Raw genomic sequence first — 21,940 nt, forward strand, 5'->3', positions numbered from 1 at the left:
AAGTACAGTCCTCATACTTATTGACAGCTGGTGTTGATCATTTGAATTGGAAAACTTGCAGGAAGGAAGCACCTGAGTTCAGCTCTGAGTGTTCTCCAAAGTCTCCAGGAGTGTTTTATGATAACATTCAATGTCATTAATCAAGTAGTTCATTACTGGCTGGCAGAAACTCTTTGTTGCTGTGAACTCACTCAGCACAAAGTTATTTTGTTCATAGTACTGCCACTTCCTTTTCAAATTTGTAAGGTTACTGTGCATCAACCTCCCGCTGCTGCAAATTTGGCACACTTTTCTCTCAGCTTTTCTTTCCCTAAAGGTGACCATTTAACAGATCTTATCTTTTTTTTTTCTGCATTCCTTATAATTTAAGACACCTGAATTATTTTCTCTAAGCCTTCCAGACACTGCTGAATTTTTACCAGAAAATTTATAGCAAATTTTATATTTGTACATTAAATTTTATATTTGTTTTCCCAAAGGCTCCTCCCCTGTAAATTCTGGCTCAAGGCCACTGCAGTAACAGAGGCATTCCAGGATATCCCAAGTATGTTCTTCCACAGGCAGATGCTCCATTCTATCCTGAAACTGAATCAAGAAAATATTTATATCGGTTTCATGTTGAGTGCAAAGTTCCTATATGCTGCTTTTCAGCAGGGATCATCTGTTTTGGTTCAATGCAACATTGAAACCCACTGATGGGAAGAGAATGATCAACCAGCCACCAAGAGCAAACATCTATCTACATGAATTTTTGGCCTTTTTTTTTTTTTCTTTTTTTTTTTTTTTAACTCCCCTAAGCTTTAATTTGCTGTTAATTCTATGTAATTTGCCTCCCAGGTCCCAGTGATACCCCTAACTGCAAAGGGCCACAGCACAAGTGGTTGGACAGGCATGGAAAGCCCAACTCCTTTGTGTTTTCTCTGTCAGCAAGGACAAGCCCTTGCTAGAAGCTTTCACCTTCTCCTGCCTTTCTTGCATTTCTTCTGAGCCACACAAACTTTTAAGAAACAATACTCAAATGATCTGCCAAAAATAGGCATCAGAGAGTCTCCTTCATTACAACCTGAAACCAGACTCTAAAATACAGATGGTATTTAGAGGATCTTTTCTCGGTATTATCCATCTTTCTCCTCGATGTCTTCACGATTTGTAGAAAGGTTGTCATTGATTTTGATCCAGTTTTGATCACAAACATTATTTCTGTCCCTCTTGACACTCCTGCAATTCCATGCATCTTGCACCTTAAACATCCCTCCCTTTCTGTATTTTCCCTGCCTCTATCTGCGCTCTTCTTCCTAAAGTTTATTCTTCTATCGCTTTTTATATCACTGTTATCACATTAATTGGTGAGCTTGTCTCCAAGAAATTAACTTGCCTTCAGGCTTTCTGCTTTCTCCTAATGCTTAATCTCTGATCATATCTTGGTTTTATAATCCCTATCAAGCCTTTTATTAGCTTTTGCTTTCATTACTCCTAAAATCACAAAACACAATATGTTGGACTTTGCTCTTGCCTAACAGTTATCCATTCTGAAAATATCAGGTCTGTGGCGTTTTACATTCTCCTCATTTAATGCTTTTTCAGCCTCTGAAACATTAGCAACAAGATAAATACTTTATGCTAATGAACTCCTTGCAGCAAGAACAGAGAGAAACACCTGCCTTCCCACATTGCAAATATTCTGCTACCACACATCCCTCTGCATTTCCCACCACGAGGGCAGGCAGGCAAAGGGATTCTGCTGCAGAGGCAGGCGAGGGCAATCTCTGGAACCATGGATTGGCAAAGCTAAAGGAAATCTGTGCCTGAGCAGGGCAGCACCCCACGAGTGCCCAGTGGTCCAGCAGGAAACCCATCCCACAGATGACGGGCGCTGGCAGAAGCAGCAGTGCCGCTGGGGCAGGATGGCCAAACCTCACTGAAGGCCCAAAGGGAAGCACTCAGACCTGGACTTGGTGGGACTGATCAGATTCCAGTCATTTCTGATCCAACAGAAATCTTCCTCACCTCTTACCCTGTTTCCATCCCCAGACACGATCTGCTGGAGCAGGGCTGTAAATCCCTGCTGGCCCTGCACGAGTGATGGGAACACCTCACTGGGCTTTGGCTCCAGGAGTGAGGGCAGTGTTTGTTACTGCTGGAGTCAGAGGCACAGAGAGTGTGCCCTTATCTCTGATACCTGGCTCTGACATCCAAGAAAACACTGAATTTCATATAACATCCTGAAAACAACTCTTAAGGTTAAACAGAAAAACTAGGAATGTAAATGTGTAAATTAGAAAGTTTCTTATGTCACTGGGTGAAAAAGTTAAAGTTTGGAGTTTAAAGTAGTTTAGAGAACAGAAGACAAGATGGAGAATTTAGGGAGTTGTCTCTTGTCCTTTCTTCTTCATGTTCTTCTCCTAGAGGTTTTTGGGTAGTGAGTGATTGGATAGAGAATGCTGCAGTGCAGCTCACAGGTGTTGGGTCATTGGGTCACTAAGAAATATAATTTAGTTAGCACCTGTTAATTGGGTAAATGGACATATAAAAGACCCTGAAGAAAATCCTTGTTAGCCATTTTGTGCCTTTCTATCTTAGTGCACACAGCTCCTTGTACCCTGTATCCATGTAATGCTGATAAGAGAAGAATAAACAACCAAGTTTGAACAAGAGAGAAAAAACAGCCTCCCTCTCATCAATTTCAGTTCAAGGGGAGAAAGAACCCGACCACGAGGTCCACACAGGGAGATGTTACCTCACCTGCTGATCCACCTGCCTGAAGTGCCAGCAGCCACTCACATTTCACAACTCTCTTCCTGCTCCTCTATTTTACTTGAGAGCTGTTTACTTTCACTTTGAATACAAAATAAAATTGACATCAGGAGCGATGCCTAAGTACAGAGTTGTACAGCAATCCAGTGACTGGACACATGAAAAAGGAGGCCAGCTTTAAAACACAAAGACAGAAAAAGAAATAAAGCAAGAGGGAAATGATAAGGAAGGGCTCCTAGGAGGAGGAAGGACAATTAGATTGAGCAGATGAAAGCAATGATGATGATTGCTGGTGCTGCAGAGCGGGGCTGGCCTGCATTAGGTTAAGTAAGCTGGATGCAAGCCAGCATCATTGAACAAATGGCATGGCACATTCCCCAGGAATCCGAGGAGACATTACCAATATCTTAGAGGTGACCTTTCACACTTGCTATCCCAGCAAATCAGGCAATTCTCTTGGCTATAATGGACAAGATCAGCAGAGGCCACTCTCCTGAAGTTATGCACGCCTCATACAAATAGGATTTTTAGTTTTAGATTTAATATCAATTGACTGCACCTCATCTCAGCAAAGTATCCTAAGTGCTTTATTGGTTTATTTCACCCCTTCCCCATTTTAAAGAAAACATAATCTAACCTTCCATTATTCATTATCATCCAGGCAGGCAACAAGAGAAAAAAAGAACCCTAATTTTTAGCCATATTGTCTATTAAAAATGTAAAATGTTTCCTAAAAGGGCAGGCGCATTAATTAAGGCTGCCTCGGGATAAATGAAGATTACTAGGAGTGCTCTGCTTTCCTGGATGAGTTTTCCATTATAATCAAATGAAACCAATTACTGCATATGTAATGGAAACTGTACCTAAGCTGAACATTTCCAATTTTGCAGAAGCTGGAGAGTGCACTGCACGAGCAAAAAAAGGTCTCCAAACACTTAGGAAAGGAAAAGAGAAGGTATCTTTTCTGGGGAAAATAAAGAATCCCTTAAGTAAAACCAACAGTAAATACCTTAGGTACAAATCAAATGGCCCCAGTGTAATTGGGAATCTCAGCCTGGATTCCCAGAAGCCATCTCCAGCAGGAAATCTGAGCATTGAACTCCTTTCCACTTCTTCAGAGAAGAAAATACAGCTTAATTAGGCTCAATTTTCTAAATAATCGTTATCCTCTGTAACTAATCAGGAAAGATTTAAACCAGTATCAGATGAATGCTTGTTCAAATAGTGAAAAACGTTCTGTCTCCCAAATATCATCTTACTCTGCAGACAACTGAAAGGATTGAAGGTAATACACACTGAGGCAGAGTTTTTATTTTCAAACCTCCTTCAGCGTCCTACTGAGCAGCCCCTAGAACACACAACCTTCTTCTGCACATGGAGATTCTGCCAGTCACAGAAAGCAAAGATAACTTCAGGGAAAAAAGAATTAATGGAATTTCAACAGCATTTTCTGAACTTACTCCAAATGGAAGAAGGCAAATGTTTAAAGGTGTTGCTAGGGAATTAAGAAGGCCCTAAATAAAATTATTTGAATAATATTTAAAGAGAATTCTGAGCCTGAAGAACACTTTAGAGAGAATTCTACGTCCAAATCACCTAAAAGCAGTACACTCACTGAGTTCATCCATAATTATCCAATATTCACCTGGATCATGAATTTTACCCCTCAGTAAGCTAAGCAAGTGCATGGTAATTATAAGGCTGATAAAAGGCAATGCAGAGTTATGTTTTAGCATTCTGTCCATGTAATCAGCAATGAAGCTCTACAATGATTTTAGAGGTATCCATCTATAGTCAGATAAAACCAATATACAATAATATAATTAATATAATTAATAATTAATATAATATTATAATAGTAATGATGTGCTTTGATTTCTGGTTCCCTTTTATAAAAAACTCATATAAAAACAACTTTTGGGTGAAAACAGGGGCAGATGCAGGAGCATTGTTCATGGCATGTTAACACTCCTGCAGGGGGCACATTGTGACACCACCAACTAGACTTTAGCACAACACAGAGCTGCAGCACATGCAGGCTCCAGGGCCCACTGTCCACTACTCCAGAACCTGAAAAAACTTCTCAGAGGTTTTCCATGTTTGTCTTTGGATGGCAGATGAATTAGCAAGTCTGCCATTCATGAGAAAGAAAGGAAAATTGTGGCAATAGGAACTGAGTTTTAGCTAAAATACCAAGTGAAATTCTATTAGATTACAAAAAGTGGTTGGGGTTTTTTTTATAATTTATGTATGACACTGACTAAGCATGTCTCTGTCAGGTGTTCTACAGTGAAGGGAGCTTCAATATCACGGATTTTGGAAGGCTGCAAACACAGAAGCATTTTTCTCCTATAAAAAACCTTGATTTTTTAAAAAAGACAGAAATTACATATTTAAATTTGTGCATTTCCATCTCTGTTTTCTCCAAGAATTCCTTTACTTTCAAGACAGGCAGATCTATCTGCATTTTTTCAGATTAGTCTCTGTACCCTACTTAAGGCCACACTGCTACATTTTTTTCCACTGACAGTTGTATTAACTTCATACAGATGTAGTCAGCTGCATCATTAATCATTTCAGTAATTTCTAGCCTAATCTTCAACACCTTGAGAGAACACCTGCCAGTCATATGCTGCCATAATTTATGTGACAGTTCTACCATCCTAGCTCTTTCCCCTTAATCTACACCACTCACAAAGCTGCTTCCACTTCAAGCGTATTTTTATCCTTTACTTATGTAAATGCTGCCAAATAAGTTTGGATTTTTTCACAACTTCTGTATGACAGGTGTACTTATTACAAACCTGTACTACCTTCCTGACGTCTGGGTCAACACAAAAGTAAAGGGTCTGTAAAACTGTGAAAGTTAATTCTTTTGCCTTTATTTAAAAGCTCACTTTTCTAGCCCCTTATAACAAATCCTGTGGGATGCCCCCATATGTTCCCATGACATGCCACGGTAACACTTCATAGGTATCTGGTATCACAGACCCCAAATTTTTGTGTAGAGAACTGTGCAGACAAGGCAGAGCCCTCTTCTAAAGAAACAAATCCCCCCCATCTCTTTAATTTCAAAACAGACTCCACTGAACCCCATCATAATCATCTGTAAAGTCTGCATGAATTATTAAACATGGATTATTGAAGATCTAGTTAAAGACTAAAAACTGCTGCAAAGACAACACCAACTTGTTTAAACGTTTATCCACCGAAGGAGGAAATTGCTAGATGGGAGTAGCAAATAATCAGAGACACTTACGGTAGCGGAGAGCTGCGGCCCGTTCAGCTGCGCGTGCAGGATGGCCTCGTTGATGGAGCTCCAGATCCCCGACAGAGCCATCTCCAGCTCGTGGGAGGCTGCCATTTCATTAGTCAGATATTCCAGCGTGGAGATGAACTCCCTCCACTGTGCATCCAGCTCTGCCACGCTGGCCAGGCAGCCCCTCATGACATTGAGACAATATCCCACACAGGGCCTGATGAGCGTCAGGCCCTGGCAGTGCGGGCAGTACTGCATCTTCACCAGGGCCCTGCTGCACTCCTTGCTCACAGCGGCGTGCTCAGTCGTATTTATCACTTCAATGCCCAGGCTCAGGGCCTGGCTCAGCATCCTGCTGGCCCAAAGAGATTTTGACAGCTCTGTAACCATGTTTTTGGAATAGTGTCCAAAAGGATTTATGTCTTGCCTTGTAAGCCGCAGACACTCCGTATAGTCCTCTGACAGATCTGTAATTCCTGGGTTTATTAGCCGGCTGTACACCAGAGGAAAGAGACTGTCAAAGAACCGCAGTACTGCACTTTCCACTGTGGTCTCTGCGCCCAGAATGTAGAGAGAGATGTCTGTAAAAAGCTCCTTAACAGGCTCTGCTGCTTCTTTTGCCATAGGTCTGTAAGCTGTCTCAAACAGGGAACTCGTGCGGTTTTCAGCAAAGCGAAGCAAAGACTCAAACGCCTCTAAAAATGGGGCAGGGGAGAGAAAGAACTTGAGGTTAATGGCAAGCACCTGAAATCTCAGTCACAGGACTAATACTGTCCTGAACAGGAGCATCAATGGTTACATGAAATCTGCAATATGAAAGCAATAACGGGTATTACAGCTTTCAGCAGTAATTGTGATTAAAGGGACCCAAAATATTGCCTGTGCATAACAAAGGCAACACATAACACAACTGTTTTTTCTTTAAAAAGATGACTCTGTTCACACTATCCAGACCCTGAGCCACCAAGGACTCGCACAGGTTCCAGGCAAGGGCCGGAGCACAGTCCAGGGCTGCGTAAGATGGTTTTTAGAACTCACTCTGCATTTGGGCAGTTCAGCTGGGTACACTTCCAAAACATCCCTCAGCTCAATTTTGAGGCAACTGAATACAAACAGAAGCTGAAGGTTTTGTTTCACAGTGCTTGAGTAGGTGGCTGAGAGACACTTCCTGCAAAGTACAACTCCAAGATGAAGGAAAAGATGCCTTCTGTGATGCTTATGTGAATAAATCCTCTCCCCGTTAACATTGGCCATCTCTGGACACCAGTCAGTGGCTGGGGAGGACCTGACATTATGTCCACTATGACCCAAAACCAAAGTGAAATAAATGAGGAAAACATTATCTCCTTTAACTACACCATTTGAGTGGCCTAATTAAAAAAAGTATTTAAGGAGTTCCACAGCTAACACATTCCAAATGGCTCATGGCAAGTGTTATATACCCAAACCACTCATTGGGGTGCTACAATTCATGGATGGGGCAAGGAAGGGATCAGTTTTCCAGATTATTTTTAATGACACAGAAGACAGTAATCCACACCATTCCCACTGCTTTCTTTGGAAGCTCTCCAACAAAAAGCCTCTGACATAAATGATCCTTGCACTCCTCTGGGTGGCAAGCAGCTCCAGTCGAGGCAGGAGATCTGTCACTCCGTACCTCCCGAGGCCTGGCCAGATAATGGGGTTTTGGTCTAATCCTCCCCTCCATTCATGGGAACACGGCTGTGTGATTCCCTGCTCGGCAGCACAGCCCGGAGATCAGCCCCACAAAGGAGCAGATACAATACACTGCTCCACATTAGCACAACTGGCAGAGTTCTGCAGCAAAGCCCTCGCTGTGCCTTCCTCAGGACAGCTCCCTGGGCAGCTGACCTGCCTGAAATGATAAGCATTACAATCCCTTTCACCACAAAGTGGGCTTTAACTAAACAGATAACACATCTCACTGGACATTAACCATTGGTATTTTGCAGAAATCACTTCAGCACTCACACTGGCATTACAGCAACTAATAAAATCCTAGAAATTAAGGAACCAGATACACTTGAGCTGAAAAAGACAACAGTAAGTTCTTGGCAGAGAAACACCTTGACAAGTTTCAGAATGAAGAAGACTTGCAGAGCTGACAGTAATTCTGAAAACTGGATCCAGAATAGAAATCCTGACAAAACTTAAACTGTAGTGCAGCTTGTTGTGTGCTGCTGCGTGCTATTAAAAGGGGTTTTTGTTTGCCACATCACCTGTGTTTATTTCTAAACAAAACCAAAACATCATTTTTATCATACTAAAAATTCAATAGAAATATTACAAAACATAAAATCAGGTGCTTAAGTTTCCTCCCTATGCATGGTTCCTTACAGACATTCAGCTTATCATTAAATTATGGGAGCAAGGACTATTGTCTACAATGCCATCAGTCTTACACTCTTCTTTTACCTTCCTTATCCATAAAGACACAACTGCAGGCATTGCTCTCCTTACCTGAAAACTAAATGAAATTCATTTATGGATGTTCCAGTGTCACTATTTTCCTGAGAAAATAAAAGCCCCAGTGAAACATATGAGCAAAACATCTACTGACAGCACACATCCTAAAAAAACACATTTCATCAAATTCCTGGGGTACTAGGTTGCAGGCCAGAAACCATGTAGCATTTAATTTTCAAACCTCTTAACTGTGAAAATTCTGCATTCTGTTAAATAATTATTCTGAGACAAGTATGAAATTACGATATGTAATACTGACATTTATTTTTCACTGCATAAGGGAAAAATTCTGATGGCAAATAGCTTCATTCCTCCTGCAAAAATAGCCCTCACACCAAAAACACAGCACAAAAATACTGCTGGTGATTACAGATGTGCTGCAAAGCCCTGCAAGGCATCATGTGCTCCCTTATAACCACTGGGCAGACACGAAGTGTGACTCGTGCCTGCAGACAATCACATTTCAGAAGGAAAATATGCAGCTCCTTTTTCACTGTTAAGGCATTAAGAGATGTTTGAGACAATCAAATTACTGTTCTTAGACCTTTAAATCAGAAATAAAGGGGCTTCATGCAGTCAAATGATGTGGCAACAATGGACAGCTTGAGCTGTGGCTGTACAGAGCAGGAGCTGCTGAAGTGATTAATTATGTGCTTTTAATTTTGTGCTTTGTGTGGTACTTTGTACAAAGTTTCCAAACCCCAAGGGAAGTTTACCACTATTTGCAAGACCAGCTTCTCATCTATACTGTCAAATACAGCAAACTTCTGACAGTTATGAACTCACAAAAAGCTGAATTCTAAACCTAGAGTTACACTGGGGGAATTATTTGATCATCTTTCACTGCCTTTGGCTTCAACACAACCCTACCAGCAGCATGGCATATACTGCAAATATACAGATTCTGAACAGAAATAAGCCTTAGCTGAAATAATCCAGCATTTGATGAAGACATCAAATTTTATAGGTTTTTTGTCTTCCACTAGTTAAAACAAATAGGAAGCTGGAGAGCAAGCTTTGTTCTCACGCTCCTGGGAAGTTCCTTTTTGATTTAACACTACAGGAAAAGTGAAACAACAGTTAGTTTTGAATTCTGAACACCCACTCTGGGGACTGCTTAATGAAAATCAGGCAGCATCACCTTCCAAGGGGAGAATTTTGTTCCAGCATTTCATCATGTGCTCACCAAACACTTGACCCCAGCGCTGATGTGTCTGGACACTCCAACACAGCTGATCAAACCCAGCTCACCTCTGGAAACTTCCACCTGACCTGCTGGGTTATGGGATGAGCTGCTGAGGACAGCCCAGTTTGACAAGATGCCATGCTGGGTGTGCTGCTCCTGCAGCTAAAGCATCGACGTGCTGTGCCTCCAGCCTGCTCCCCAGCCCTCCCATGCACTAAAACTGCATTGTGCTCAGCCTCACACACACACACAGGTGGAAAAACATTGCTTTGCACGTACAGCAGTCTTGCCTATTCATCCTGAGCATGGTTTGCAGCAAGAGCTCCCTTCTGACAGAAATACCTCCACGCTGACTCACAGGACATCTCCCTTCTCGTCAGCCAGCAGCTACACCTCAAGTTCCTCATGCACTGAGAATCACAAAGGTCCTGACTTATCTCCCACCAGCTTTTGCACTGTAACATCCTGACTTCTTCAGTGGGATTTGATCCTGATTTAAATCCACTGTGTGTCACAAAATGCAGCAAGAATGGGAGTGTTCTTTCTAAAGAATAACACTACAGGGAGAAAGAGATGTAGGAGGAATGTGTCAATCTGCTCAGTGCTGGTGTAGCAGCATTTCCCAAGCATCTCCTCTCTTTTCCCACCACCTGGGGGTCTATTTGGGGAAAACCAGGTAGATATTAAGTTTCTCATGTCACATAAACACTGCATTCACCAACTTGCATGACCTCCCTTCAGCAGGAATGGCTGCTTGAGTTTTTTCACTGCTGCCATCTCTATTTTAGTCTGATCAAGTGCAAAAACTCCCCGAGTTTGTGTCCAGGCCACCACTTCTTCCCCTGCAGCCTTATCCTCCAGACAAGAACCACACATCAATTTTCCACTCTTTCTGCCACAGAAATCTTTCTGGGTGTGTTTATTCTGTCAGGCTCTGAGACAAACACAACCCAAGCTCAAGGAAAGACGTGAGCAGAGGATTCAGTGAAGTGCACAGAGCTGGTGTCAGAGACTGCATTCAGGGCTGCCTTCATCACATGAGCCCTGGATTTCTTACAGTGCATGGAAGGCAGCAGATGTGCTCTCAGGGAACACACATGGATAGGAGTTTTCCAAGAAAATCTGGACTGACACACAAAGCCATGCTTAGAGCAGGTTCATTTGCTTTCCTCACTCCTGCAAGACCTTCACAAGCTACTGAGATCCTTATTCTGAGAGCAGCTGTGGGGTTCAGGTGGAGAGCATTTGGCAAGGTTAAGCAACCTCCAGTGTGCTGGGTTATGATTCAGCCCAGACCTACATTCTTTTCTTTCCAGAGATCCAGCACAGGAATATTAGCATGGAAACAATTTCACCAAAACAAAGACAACCTGGACAGCTCATACCTCTGCTCACAGAGGATTATTTCTGCCCCAAAGTAGCTGAGGCTCAGATATTAAAGCCTGAACCCCCTTGTCTTCAAAAACCAGAGTCACTCACTGCAAACCATGACACGAAAGAGAAGTTACTGCCACTGCCACCAGACTTCTGTGTGCCACTCCAAGCTGGCACCTTGCCCACAGAACCCAGCAGGTAGGACCACCCTGCTCTCCAAGGAATCAGTGATTCCTCTGCAGCAACTGACTGCCTGCTGGAATTCCATTTAAAAAATGGAAAAACTCTTGAAAAAAAAGAAAAAAAGGAAACCGTTGTATTATAAACATGACAAAAAGATTTAACAATGCTCAAAAACCAAAACTATCTATACAGAATCTATACAGAAATAACATCTGTGTACATTTTAGATTTTGACTGTAATCATGAAAGAAGAATGACAAATTTAAGTAGCTCCATTATATGCTTGGTCTCTCAGGACCACACTAATATTTGGCTCCTTTCCTTTCAACATCTTGCATTTATTACAGAGTTACAGAATGAATGAAAGCTACACTTGGTTAAACAATGGCTTCCTCTTCATGCTTTTGCATCCATTAAGATTTCTGCATCTTTGCAGCTTGCCAAAATAAAGGAAAACATATTAATATTTTGCAGCAGTAGATTTTAAGTACAAACTGTTTGCAATGTGCTACAGGAAGACCAATGTAGAAAGCAGAAAAATCACACCCAGACAAACTTCTACATGGCACACAAACGATAAAATCTATCGCTGTGCTTTTTGGGTGTACAGTGATCTCTAAACATGTTGAAAAGAATATGAACAAAGAGTGCTGAAAAACCATCATTAAACAAGATGACAAGCAGTTGGGTCTGGATTTTTTTCAGATTACTTTAATAAAGGTTGTAAGTGCAAAGGAAATTGTACCATGTTTGCAAAGACAGAACTCCAAATCCATTCATTCATTCAACTGCTTTTATAAACAACTTCATGTAACTTTCAGCCTAATTTCAATTCCGTGACATTTTGCTAGGAGAAAAATTTCCAAGCATCCAAAATTTCCTTATCTTCCTTACTTATCCTCCTGCAAAACACAGGGCCAAAGCTCCTTAATTAACAGCCTGCTTTCCCATGTGCCTTACTGGCTTTAGAATGGCAGTCTTCCTATACATAAACACAGTTGCTTTGGATGAAGCTGATGAAAAATAACATGTTAATAAACATGTCTAATGAGAGAATGATGTCTACTACATCCTAGTTGACACATCACTAAAACTTGCAGGAAACACAGCAACCTTGATTCCAAAACTATTTTGGGCCAGAGAAAACGCTGGAAGTGCTCAGAATAGAATCTGGGCTGAGCAGAAGCATCTCTCGCTTCCTCCTCACCTCCTGTAGGCAGGACCAAAACAGTTTCAAAAATAAGCAAAGTCAGTTTTGGCAAGAGGAGGGGAAAGGAAGTTTGCATTTACTCACCTTGAGAGTCTTTGGAGTTCATCATTCCTTCACAATGATGGGGACCAGATGGGGGAAAAAAGCAGCTTTCCATTAGTGTGCATAAGGACAAGGTCTTTATTTAAATCTTCCCATGAGCTTGTGTGCATTGACAACATCAGATAAACACCCTGTTGTGTATCTACTGATAGAAACTTCTGCCTAAGCTGCAAAGAACTCTGTGCCTCCTTCTCTGTTCACACCCAACAGCTATGGACACTGCTCATTAATTAGAAATACACAAGCAGAATTATTCACAGGCTACTATTGCCTCATTTAATCCCCTGCTCAATTCAAAGTGTAATTCAATACTTTTTTTAACTTAAAAAAAAAACCAAAAAAACCTTATGAAAAGTTTTAAGGGCTTTTAAAAGTTCTAGAAGTGAGACTCTGGGAGCATGAGAACACTGTACTTCCTGGCCTTTCCTCCAGTGCTGGGAGCTGGGGCAGTGGTGTGCCACAGGAAAAGCCTCAAGCAATGGGAGGGTCAGAGCAGCTGAGCCCCCAGGGGAATTTGGGAATGTGGGCAAAGCCACCACACTTGGGAAAACCCATTTCCAAATGTTCTGCTGGAAGACTGATTTCCAAGAGCAGCAACAGGAAACACACCATTGAAGGACCATCTGAAAACTTTTGTCTTGGGATGAAGATTAGTCTTGCTTCTTTTATATGCACAAGTCTACTCTGGCAGCCTTGGCACAGCTTTGCAATTATATAGGAAATAACCACCCCCCTCAGACTGCTGCCCCAGGCAGCAAACCCACACACTTCACTCCATAACACAGTCCTACAAGACACTTTCTCCTTTTATTGTTTCTTCTACTTTTTATGGAAGTTTAAGGAGTTTATTAAGCATTCTTATACAGGGAGAAGGGGGGGTGAATATGCAGCTCATTTTGGTGACACTGCTGTACACTGACTTTGGATTATTTTGGTATTTGATCCTATCAACAATAGAAATAGCACCAGGTTTTAAAGAGAGGCTGGAGAGGCAAAAGGAAGACAGGCAGTAGATGTACAAGCCCAGGAGATCCTGAATAACAACAGAATGGGCCAGCAACAAACACATTCATTTGCTCTGCTCTGGTCAGTTTGCCATGAAATCACAAATAATGGTTTCTCTAGGCTGTGCTGGGGAATGTATCCAAATTGCTGGAAGTGGAAACCAGAGTGCACATATTTTTCAGACTTAATGGCTTTGTAATTTCTTCCTAATTTACAAACCAGTAATGCTTAACAAGTTACAACTAACTGCACAACTACTGGCCAAAACCAGACTAGAGACAGCTCTACACCCTGCTGCCCCAACCCAAACCTGCCCTTTTTAAAGAAAACACTACATGGAAGAGTTTCTAGAAAATAATTGTTGTGTTTCATAGAATCAGTTACAGTTTGCTGCCTTGACTTCGACTGTTCACTGCCTATTTCACCTTCCAACTTTTTTTGTAAGTACAATGAATGAGCTGGTAATTAAATTTAGCTGTTTATTATTTCTGTATACTCACGTTCAGTACAGTTGAACATTATTTTATACAATAATAACTTAGGGTGAAATGACTTTTTCCAAGTGAGCAGTCTCAAGCAGAAGTGAGTCAGTTGGCTGGCAGAAGGCTGGAGTCCAGATGTGGAATTAACCTTTTATGACACTGCCGGGCTTCTGCTGACAGATAAATAAAGCAAGGAGTTCTCTGGGAGTATTTGTGCAGTAGGAGGCTGATGGACCCCTGGCAGCACCACAGTAAGATGATCCAGGAGAGCAATAAAAGCCCTGAGGAGAATGGCTGGACGTGGCACAAAGCTGTGGCTATCGCTCTTGTTCCCCTCTCATCAAAACAGAACTCCTAAGGATGATTCATAAAATTCTTATCTGCCAAGTTCAAACCTGTCAGCTGTTACTTAGTAATACCAATTCACAGTTTTAACAGGATTTGCACCAAGATAACTGAAGAACGAATTATGGCTGTGCTTGAGCAACATCATCTGTGCCCTTCACTGGCTTCCCAAGGACGGGTAATTTATAAAGAACACTGCTCACAGTCTTTGAGGGGAGATCCACGAGCAGTTGTGTATCTGCAGGTAAGCAGCTCATCACACAGCTGTAACCATCTGAAGTGATTTGGAGGTTCAACAGCCAGTGGAGCAGAAACAGAGTTATCTGCTTTATTTGATCAGTCACTTACAGGGACAGTGATGACTGGAAGCCACAGCTACAGCAAGCAACACGAAATTCCCAGGATGGATTCCAGCACAAAGCACTTGCAAAACAAGCTCTGAATGACAACTCTGTAACCATCACTGTTTCTTTCAAGGCAGACCCACAGGAACAGTCTACATTGCTTAAATTAGGACTTATCTAATTAGTCTAACAAAGATTTTGCCACACAAAAAAAGCATCCAGTTTTATTTTTCCAGGCTAAACCCCAGTGTACTGTCGCAAAGATGCACCAGCAGCTGAGAAGACAACATTTTTCATTATAAAATAAAGTTTTCTGGTAAAAAGAAACAGCTTGAAGAGTGTTTTATTAGAAATGAACCATAGATCATCACTTCAGGGGATAAGGTAAACCTCTGGTGTCTTAGCAAGTAAACATCTTGCTGTGGGGTGGAGTGGGTTTGGATTTTTACAAATTTTAGTGTTGTTATAAAAACATAGCCCTTAAAAGTATGTTGGCCTAGCAATCCCAAACTTGCATGGCCCTAGACAGGATGAATACTGGCTCTAAAAAATGGATTGCCCTCAGTTTGGACTCTTTGGAGGAGATACCTATGGTTCCTTTGAATGAGCAGAACCTCCAGCACCAAAGGCCTGCACACCTTTTGTTCCTATTTTCAATACACAATGGTTTATTCAGCTTTAACTGAACATTTCTCAAAGCTGATGGGGCCGCTACCCAAGCACCCAGTGAAGGGTGGAGCTCCAGGTACCATCAGGACATGTCTGACTGTGGGGTTAGCTGAGGGGTGACACTGCACCTGGAGATGACACTTGTCACACTCTGGCACCCAAAAATGCCACCATCAGTGGGAGATGATGCAAAACCCTTCCCTCCTTCTTCCTGGGATTCCATAGCCATTACTTTTCCACATGTTAATCAGTTTTTCAGAGCTGAGAATCACTGCACTACACATGACAGCACAGGGGCAGTTGATAAGTGAAAATAATGCCCTTACTGCCATCTCTAGGATTATGACTTTGAGATAATCTCCTCCCACAGACTGTGGAAGAACAAGAGGGTGTCACTTCTCCTTGGACTTCCCAAACTATTCTTATCAGAAGGACCTTTGGAATGAACTATTCAGTGTTATCAGTGTAGTTTCCAGAACTAAACCAGACTTGTGGGAGAATCTCTGCACATTCAAGATTGCTGTATGGGCTGGCTGGGGTTCCTGAGGCAGCACATCCTTTATCGTGGCACTCCAAATGCTCCAGGCCTTTATGGAGCAAAAAATCCTCTTAACTGGAACCTGTGCCTAGGTAAGGGTGAGGAAAACACTTAAATAACAACATGTTTAAGACATACACACACACAAATATCCAGGAGCAAGCAAGTGGCCAGAAAATCCAAAATGCAACTGTGGACACAAGCTCATGTACAAGAAAAATGTGGCTGTGTAAAGATACTGCTGGTTTACATTGCCTGAGGAGAGGGACTAATCTAATAAATACTAGGCAAAAAAAAAAGGCCAAAAATTGCTTCTGCAGCCTTCCTACAATTGAAAACCATAGAGAAAGTAAAAGCTGGGCCAACTGTGCCCCGTGCCAGGTACTAATACCAGGGAGAGCAGATGCCATGGCTAGAGAAAGAGAGGGCATTTAACGCTGGTGGTCTCTTGGAGCTCAGACTCTGCACAGACACAATTGGGCTTGGCCAGGGAGCCTGCCAGGCCTGCCAAGAGCACTGCAGACAGACTGCTCTCTCTTGTCATGCCTTAGGATTCAGCTTTTATACTTTTCACATATCTGTAATCCTGCAGTTCTTTAGTGTATAACTCTAAACTCCACACACAGTGTGAGCTACTGTTCCCTGATTTTGCTCAGACACAGCAATTCCTCTCCAGGCCTGGCAATCAAGGACACCTCACTGCCTCAGGCCTGAGAGATGGAAACAAAAGGGAGTTGGGGCAGCAAACTTGGGGTAAATTACTTCATTCCCTGAAGCTGGAATTGGAAGATGAACCCCCAATGTGCAAATGGACCAAACTGACAAAAGTGTGAAAACCTGTGACCCATCATCCATTTTTGGGTGCAGCCCCTGGGGGGCTTTGTCTGCCCTAAATGTACCTGAAGGCCCTTCAATAAACAGAGCTGCTTTTTATTCCCTTAATTTTGTCTGGCCTCTGTTTTTGGGTAGTCCCAAAAGGTTTCAGTGGCTTGACTTGCACAGTGGCATCAGTGACCCCCGAGGCACCGAGCACTGGAATTTATCTGTGGAGAAGTGCACAATACAAAACCTATCTTTAGAATCCAGAGGTGACCAGGGTAACCAGGACACTCCAAAACTGCACTGCAGGTTCATGTTTCCTGCAGAAACACACTTCAGAGCTGCCAGTAACTTCGGTACACGAGGAAATTGAGGTATTTATTTGTATATATCTGATGTATTAAATACTGTCAAGAAAGGAAAGTAGAAAATAGTGTAAGACTTGCAGTAGTTATAAAAAAGGACCCAGAAATCCACCTTATGAGTTAATCAGAAAGCAGGAAGATGCAGGAGACTTTTCATTCTTCTGGGAATCTTTTCATTAACAGAAAAGCAACAAGACAGGGGTCTCTAGAGAGAATTTTCTCGACCCTCTGATTAAGGAGTTCAACTGGCAGTAGGAAAACTAATATGTTTGTTTCATGAGGTCATGAACTATTTCATGATTTCCAGCTGAATTAGTTAGGTGGTCCATTAAGATCTATTTCTAAAAATCTAAGCAAAAAATAGCTACAAGAGACAGGATTACTTTAACAAAGATGAAATATGGGAGGACATGGCTTATTTTTCATGTTTTTGTTTAGGTACTAGCATAGAAATACAAGAAATTATGTCCAAATTCCATTAAAGAGTAAGGTCATAAATAAGACTAAAAATATTTTTAAAATCTAGATTAAATCTGTATTTATCAACAGCTTCAAAACTCTGTGTGGAGAGCAGCAATGATGCAGCAGTGAATCTCTCCAGCCCAGCCATGGCAGCTGGCCCTGTGCCCATGCTGTGTGTGTGTGGGCACATCCTTCAGCTGCCCAGGAACACAGCAGGGCTCTCCCAGAACCACTGGGCTGGAAAAGACCTTTAACATCATCCAGTCCAACCCAGCCCTAACACCTCAATAAACCCTGGCACCGAGTGCCACATCCAATCTGTTTTTAACACCTCCAGGGATGGTGACTCCACCACCTCCCCAGGCAGATGATTCCAGTACTTGATCAGTCTTTCAGTAAAAAACCTTTTCCTAACATCCAACCCAAATTTCCCTCGGTGCAGTTTAAGGCTGTGTCCTCTCATTCTGACCGACCCTCACCTGAGCACAGCCACCTTCCAGGGAGCTGCAGAGTGATAAAGTCACCTCTGAGTCTCCTTTTCTCCAGGCTGAACAACCCCAGCTCCCTCAGTCCTGCACAACCACGGTGTACTTCCCTTGTGTCCAAAAGCACAACCCCCAGAACCCTGCTGCTGCTTCTTCTGATTCTGGACTGACCAACACTGACTTCATTTTAACTTCACCCAGCCTTCTTTCTCTAGGTAGGGAAGCCTTGGCAAAGCAAACTAAGGAAAACATAAAAGCACCATAGCTAAGATTGGTGCAGAGGCTGTCTTTAGTACATCTAAAGATGACAATTGGTCATCTTCTGCAAACAGTTTAATTAAGTGGCTTTTGTGTTTCTCAGGCCCTTGGACAACTCCTATCCACAAAAACCAGTGAGAGACCAGCACAAAGTATCCTCACCCAGATCTGAGCTGGAAACACCCTTTGTCACTGTGGCACAGACCAGCTGAGGGCCACTGGGCTCCTCAGCAGCACCCCAAAAAACACTTAATTCATCTAAGATTAAAGGCAGAGGTGTTGCCCTTGGAGAAAAGACACAGGCAAACAATGCTTGAAAAACAGAAACCACTCCTGCAGCATCTATTTTTGGCTGTGTCCTCTTGTAGATTACTCTGAAGACATATTTGATACCATTAGACTGCAAGGTAATTGAAAGGATGTGTTTGCTTGGAGAATTTGACCTTGTTCATGGACTTTTGTTCCAGTCTGAACAAAGAATTTCACTTTTTCACTTTTGAAAAAAAAAAAAAAACAGTGGACAAGACTTCCAAGACTGATTTCAATGGAGACTGAATCCAAATCACTCTCCATTTAGGAAAATATTCAGGGTGTTGCTTTTTTAAAATTTCACATGCTTACAAAACCCCACTTGATGGAAAAAAATTAAAGGTGGATCAATAGCTGAAATAATCCTATAAAAACAGAACACATATTTCTTTATGGTGAATAGTTTCCCCTCAATTTATTCTCCAAATTCCTTTCAGTAAAGTGCCTGGCATGTGTTCAGCACATGGGTGAGAGCTGGCTGAAGTGCATATGCTGGTGATTTGATAGCTGACCAGATGTTGGTGGAGAACCAGCTCCAGCTATTCCTCGGGGAAGGCACATGAAACCTGTTAGCACTAATCAATCAGAACAACTATTTTTCTCCCCAAATTCCTTCCTCAGAAAATACACAAAGGTAAGTTTTTTCCAACCACACTGGCTACAGACATTTTACAGGGCAAGTCCCCACCACACCAAAGACCAAAGCGATGAAATTTATGTGCAGAAAATTGCAGAGTCCTTGATTAAAATAAAACCACTGTGGCACTGTATTTCAACACTGCCACACATACCCAGACACCTTTCCAGATGAGCAGGGCTCACAAGATCACAGAATTTGCTTATATTCAAGAAGCTGCACAACTGCACCCTCATGCTTATTCATGCCCTAACTCTGAGGTGAGATGACCGGCCTCTAGCTCCCTGCACCTTCCTTGTTTTCCTTTTTAGAAAAGGATTTCTCCTTTTCCAGTCAGTGGGAACTTTACCAGACTGCCAAGATATCTCTGATATGATGGATAGTGGCTTAGCCACTACATGTGCCAGCTCTCTCAGGATTAGCATCACAAAAGAGCTCAGGGCACATTTTTGTGGGAATGCATTCGTTCCCTTCTCCTACTTTCTCACATTGTACTATCAAAGTAATCACTGCAATGCTTCCTCTGCTACTTGGGGTTATTTGGTGAATTACTGAGGGTTTTTGCTTAAACATGGGTCGTTAATGATGGGAACTCAAGTGCAGAAATATTATACTTGGAATCAAGGGACAAAGCATCCATCACATCTGTCATGCTGAAGTTTTAATATGCAATTGTTAAAACCTCTCAAATACCTTCAGCTTTTATAGTTCTGTTTAAAGTTTTGCAATCTTTGACTCAACAACTTAATGAAAAATAAAGATTGCAGATAAATCAATCTGGTAATGAAAGCAAATTAGCCATTCTGATCCAGCAGAATTCCAGTACGAATGAGTATGCTGAGATTGACTGCAGCAATAAAATGAAATGCTCTCCTGAATCACAATTCCGAGGTTCCCTTTCCAGGAGCTTCAGAGGAAGTTCAGCAAACAAGTATTCAAAACTAAAGCACCAAAACTACACTCTATATAAATGGCAGCATAAGCTTTGACAAGCCTCAGCCAAGCCAGGAGTCTCTCTTAATTCTCATGACACCCCTGGATTTTCAACAGCATGGTTTCTTTTAACACAACAAAGACAATCAGATACTTTTATTCTCTCATTAAGACGAAACATTCTCAACAGAGAGTTTCACAGTATGATCACTTGCTCTTCTATAAACTCAACTGATTTTAATCACAGAGTGCTGTCCTAAATTTGTACAATTTACACTATATCAAGAATACTTACTACAGGGAGCAAATAGATGCTTGGCTAGAAGGCAAAGTTTAAGAAGGATTTATCTTCTTCAAATGCTTATCTTCATTTGAAGGTCACACAGAATCAAGAAAAACAAATCATTTTTTGTACCTTGCTCATTTAGGTATCACATTTCTAGCCTAGTCAGATTTAAAAAGTAAACACAAAGTTTTAAAAAGGTGGTGGTGGAAAAGTAACTGTGAAATACTCTGACAGGAATTTTGTTGGGTTTGTTTCAAGGGAAATGTCAAGATTCAGCTATTTTCGTGAACAAGTAATTTCTCCATTTCTTTTCTGTCTCTTTAAATTTAATAAACACCTCCCACTGTTTAAGTTCTACTCTCTGAAGCCCTAGAACTGATTGCTTACTTTAAAAGAGACCCTTTGACATGAAACTTTATCTGTGTAACCCTGGAAAGGGGATCAAGCCCTTCAGAAGCACTGAAAGAAACCAAGAGAGGAACAACCACCCAACCAAAAAGGAAATTACTGGCAGGCTGAAAACAAGAGGATAACAGATAACTCCTAAGAAATTCTGGGCCCTGAAGAAAAGCACATTCCTGCATTTCAGACCCAGTTCAAAAAACCTTACAAGGTTTATCTTAGTTCTGCAGTACTGTTCTTGATCCACAAAATCCCCACAGAACTTAAGTGCTCACTTAAGTTTTCTGCCAAGAAAACAGGCTTGTAAAAAGGGGCCTTGAACTTTGCAAAATGATTTGAATTCTGTAATGCCATTTCTGTTCCTCTGACAAATCTCCTGCCTTCTTGTCCACAAAGGTCAGTTCATGGAAGAGTTCCCTCTTGTCTTTCAGATCAATCTTGTATAATGATACCCTTCACAAGATAATGAAAAAAGAAGTTGACTTGATTAATCTGTTCTGGGAAATGTTATGAACCAGCTGCCTGTACTAGAATAAAATATTTCAGTTAGAAGGGACCTACAAGGACTACATCTAGTTCAGCTGCCTGACCAGTTTAGGGCTGATCAGGTTAAATCATCCTGCTAAGAGCACTGTCCAAACACCTCTGAAATCACTGACAGCCTTGGGGCACTGAGCACCCTCCAGAAAGCCCAGTCCAGGCTCTGGCCACACTCTGCTAAAGAAATGTTTCCTAATGCCCAGACTAGACCTCACCTGGCACAGCTCTCAACTAATGTTTTTGACCAAAAGTTCTCCCATCTTGTGGAAATACCATACCCTAATACATTTTTACCCCATCCTGATGGAGGGAAGCTCTGTGAGAGAGCTTCCAAGAGAGTGTCAAAGCACCCCTTAAATGAAAACTCACTCATGCTAAAAAGCCTGCTCTGTAATTTAGTGAGGCACAGCTTGAGACAACACACCAAACAGTAATTCAGCAAACACACACAGAGCAAGACACAAACCATTACAATAAAAGTGGCATCAGGTGAAAGGGTTTCCAAA

At 41.8% G+C, this 21,940-nt stretch overlaps 1 protein-coding gene across 9 annotated transcripts in view; it reads right to left on the reverse strand.

The window, feature by feature from the left end:
• LOC111933764 (glypican-5-like) overlaps positions 1 to 21,940 on the reverse strand; it is a 370,583-nt gene that overhangs the window by 242,460 nt on the left and 106,183 nt on the right. For all 9 annotated transcript variants that reach the window (XM_086843678.1, XM_086843672.1, XM_086843676.1 and 6 more), the window contains one exon: positions 6,014 to 6,708. In XM_086843678.1, coding sequence (XP_086699804.1) covers positions 6,014 to 6,708 — 695 coding nt within the window. The remainder of the gene's footprint in view (positions 1 to 6,013; positions 6,709 to 21,940) is intronic.

This window comes from Cyanistes caeruleus, chromosome 10 (assembly GCF_971803275.1).
Source record: "Cyanistes caeruleus chromosome 10, bCyaCae1.hap1.1, whole genome shotgun sequence".
In the NCBI taxonomy this organism is placed as follows: Eukaryota; Metazoa; Chordata; class Aves; order Passeriformes; family Paridae; genus Cyanistes; species Cyanistes caeruleus.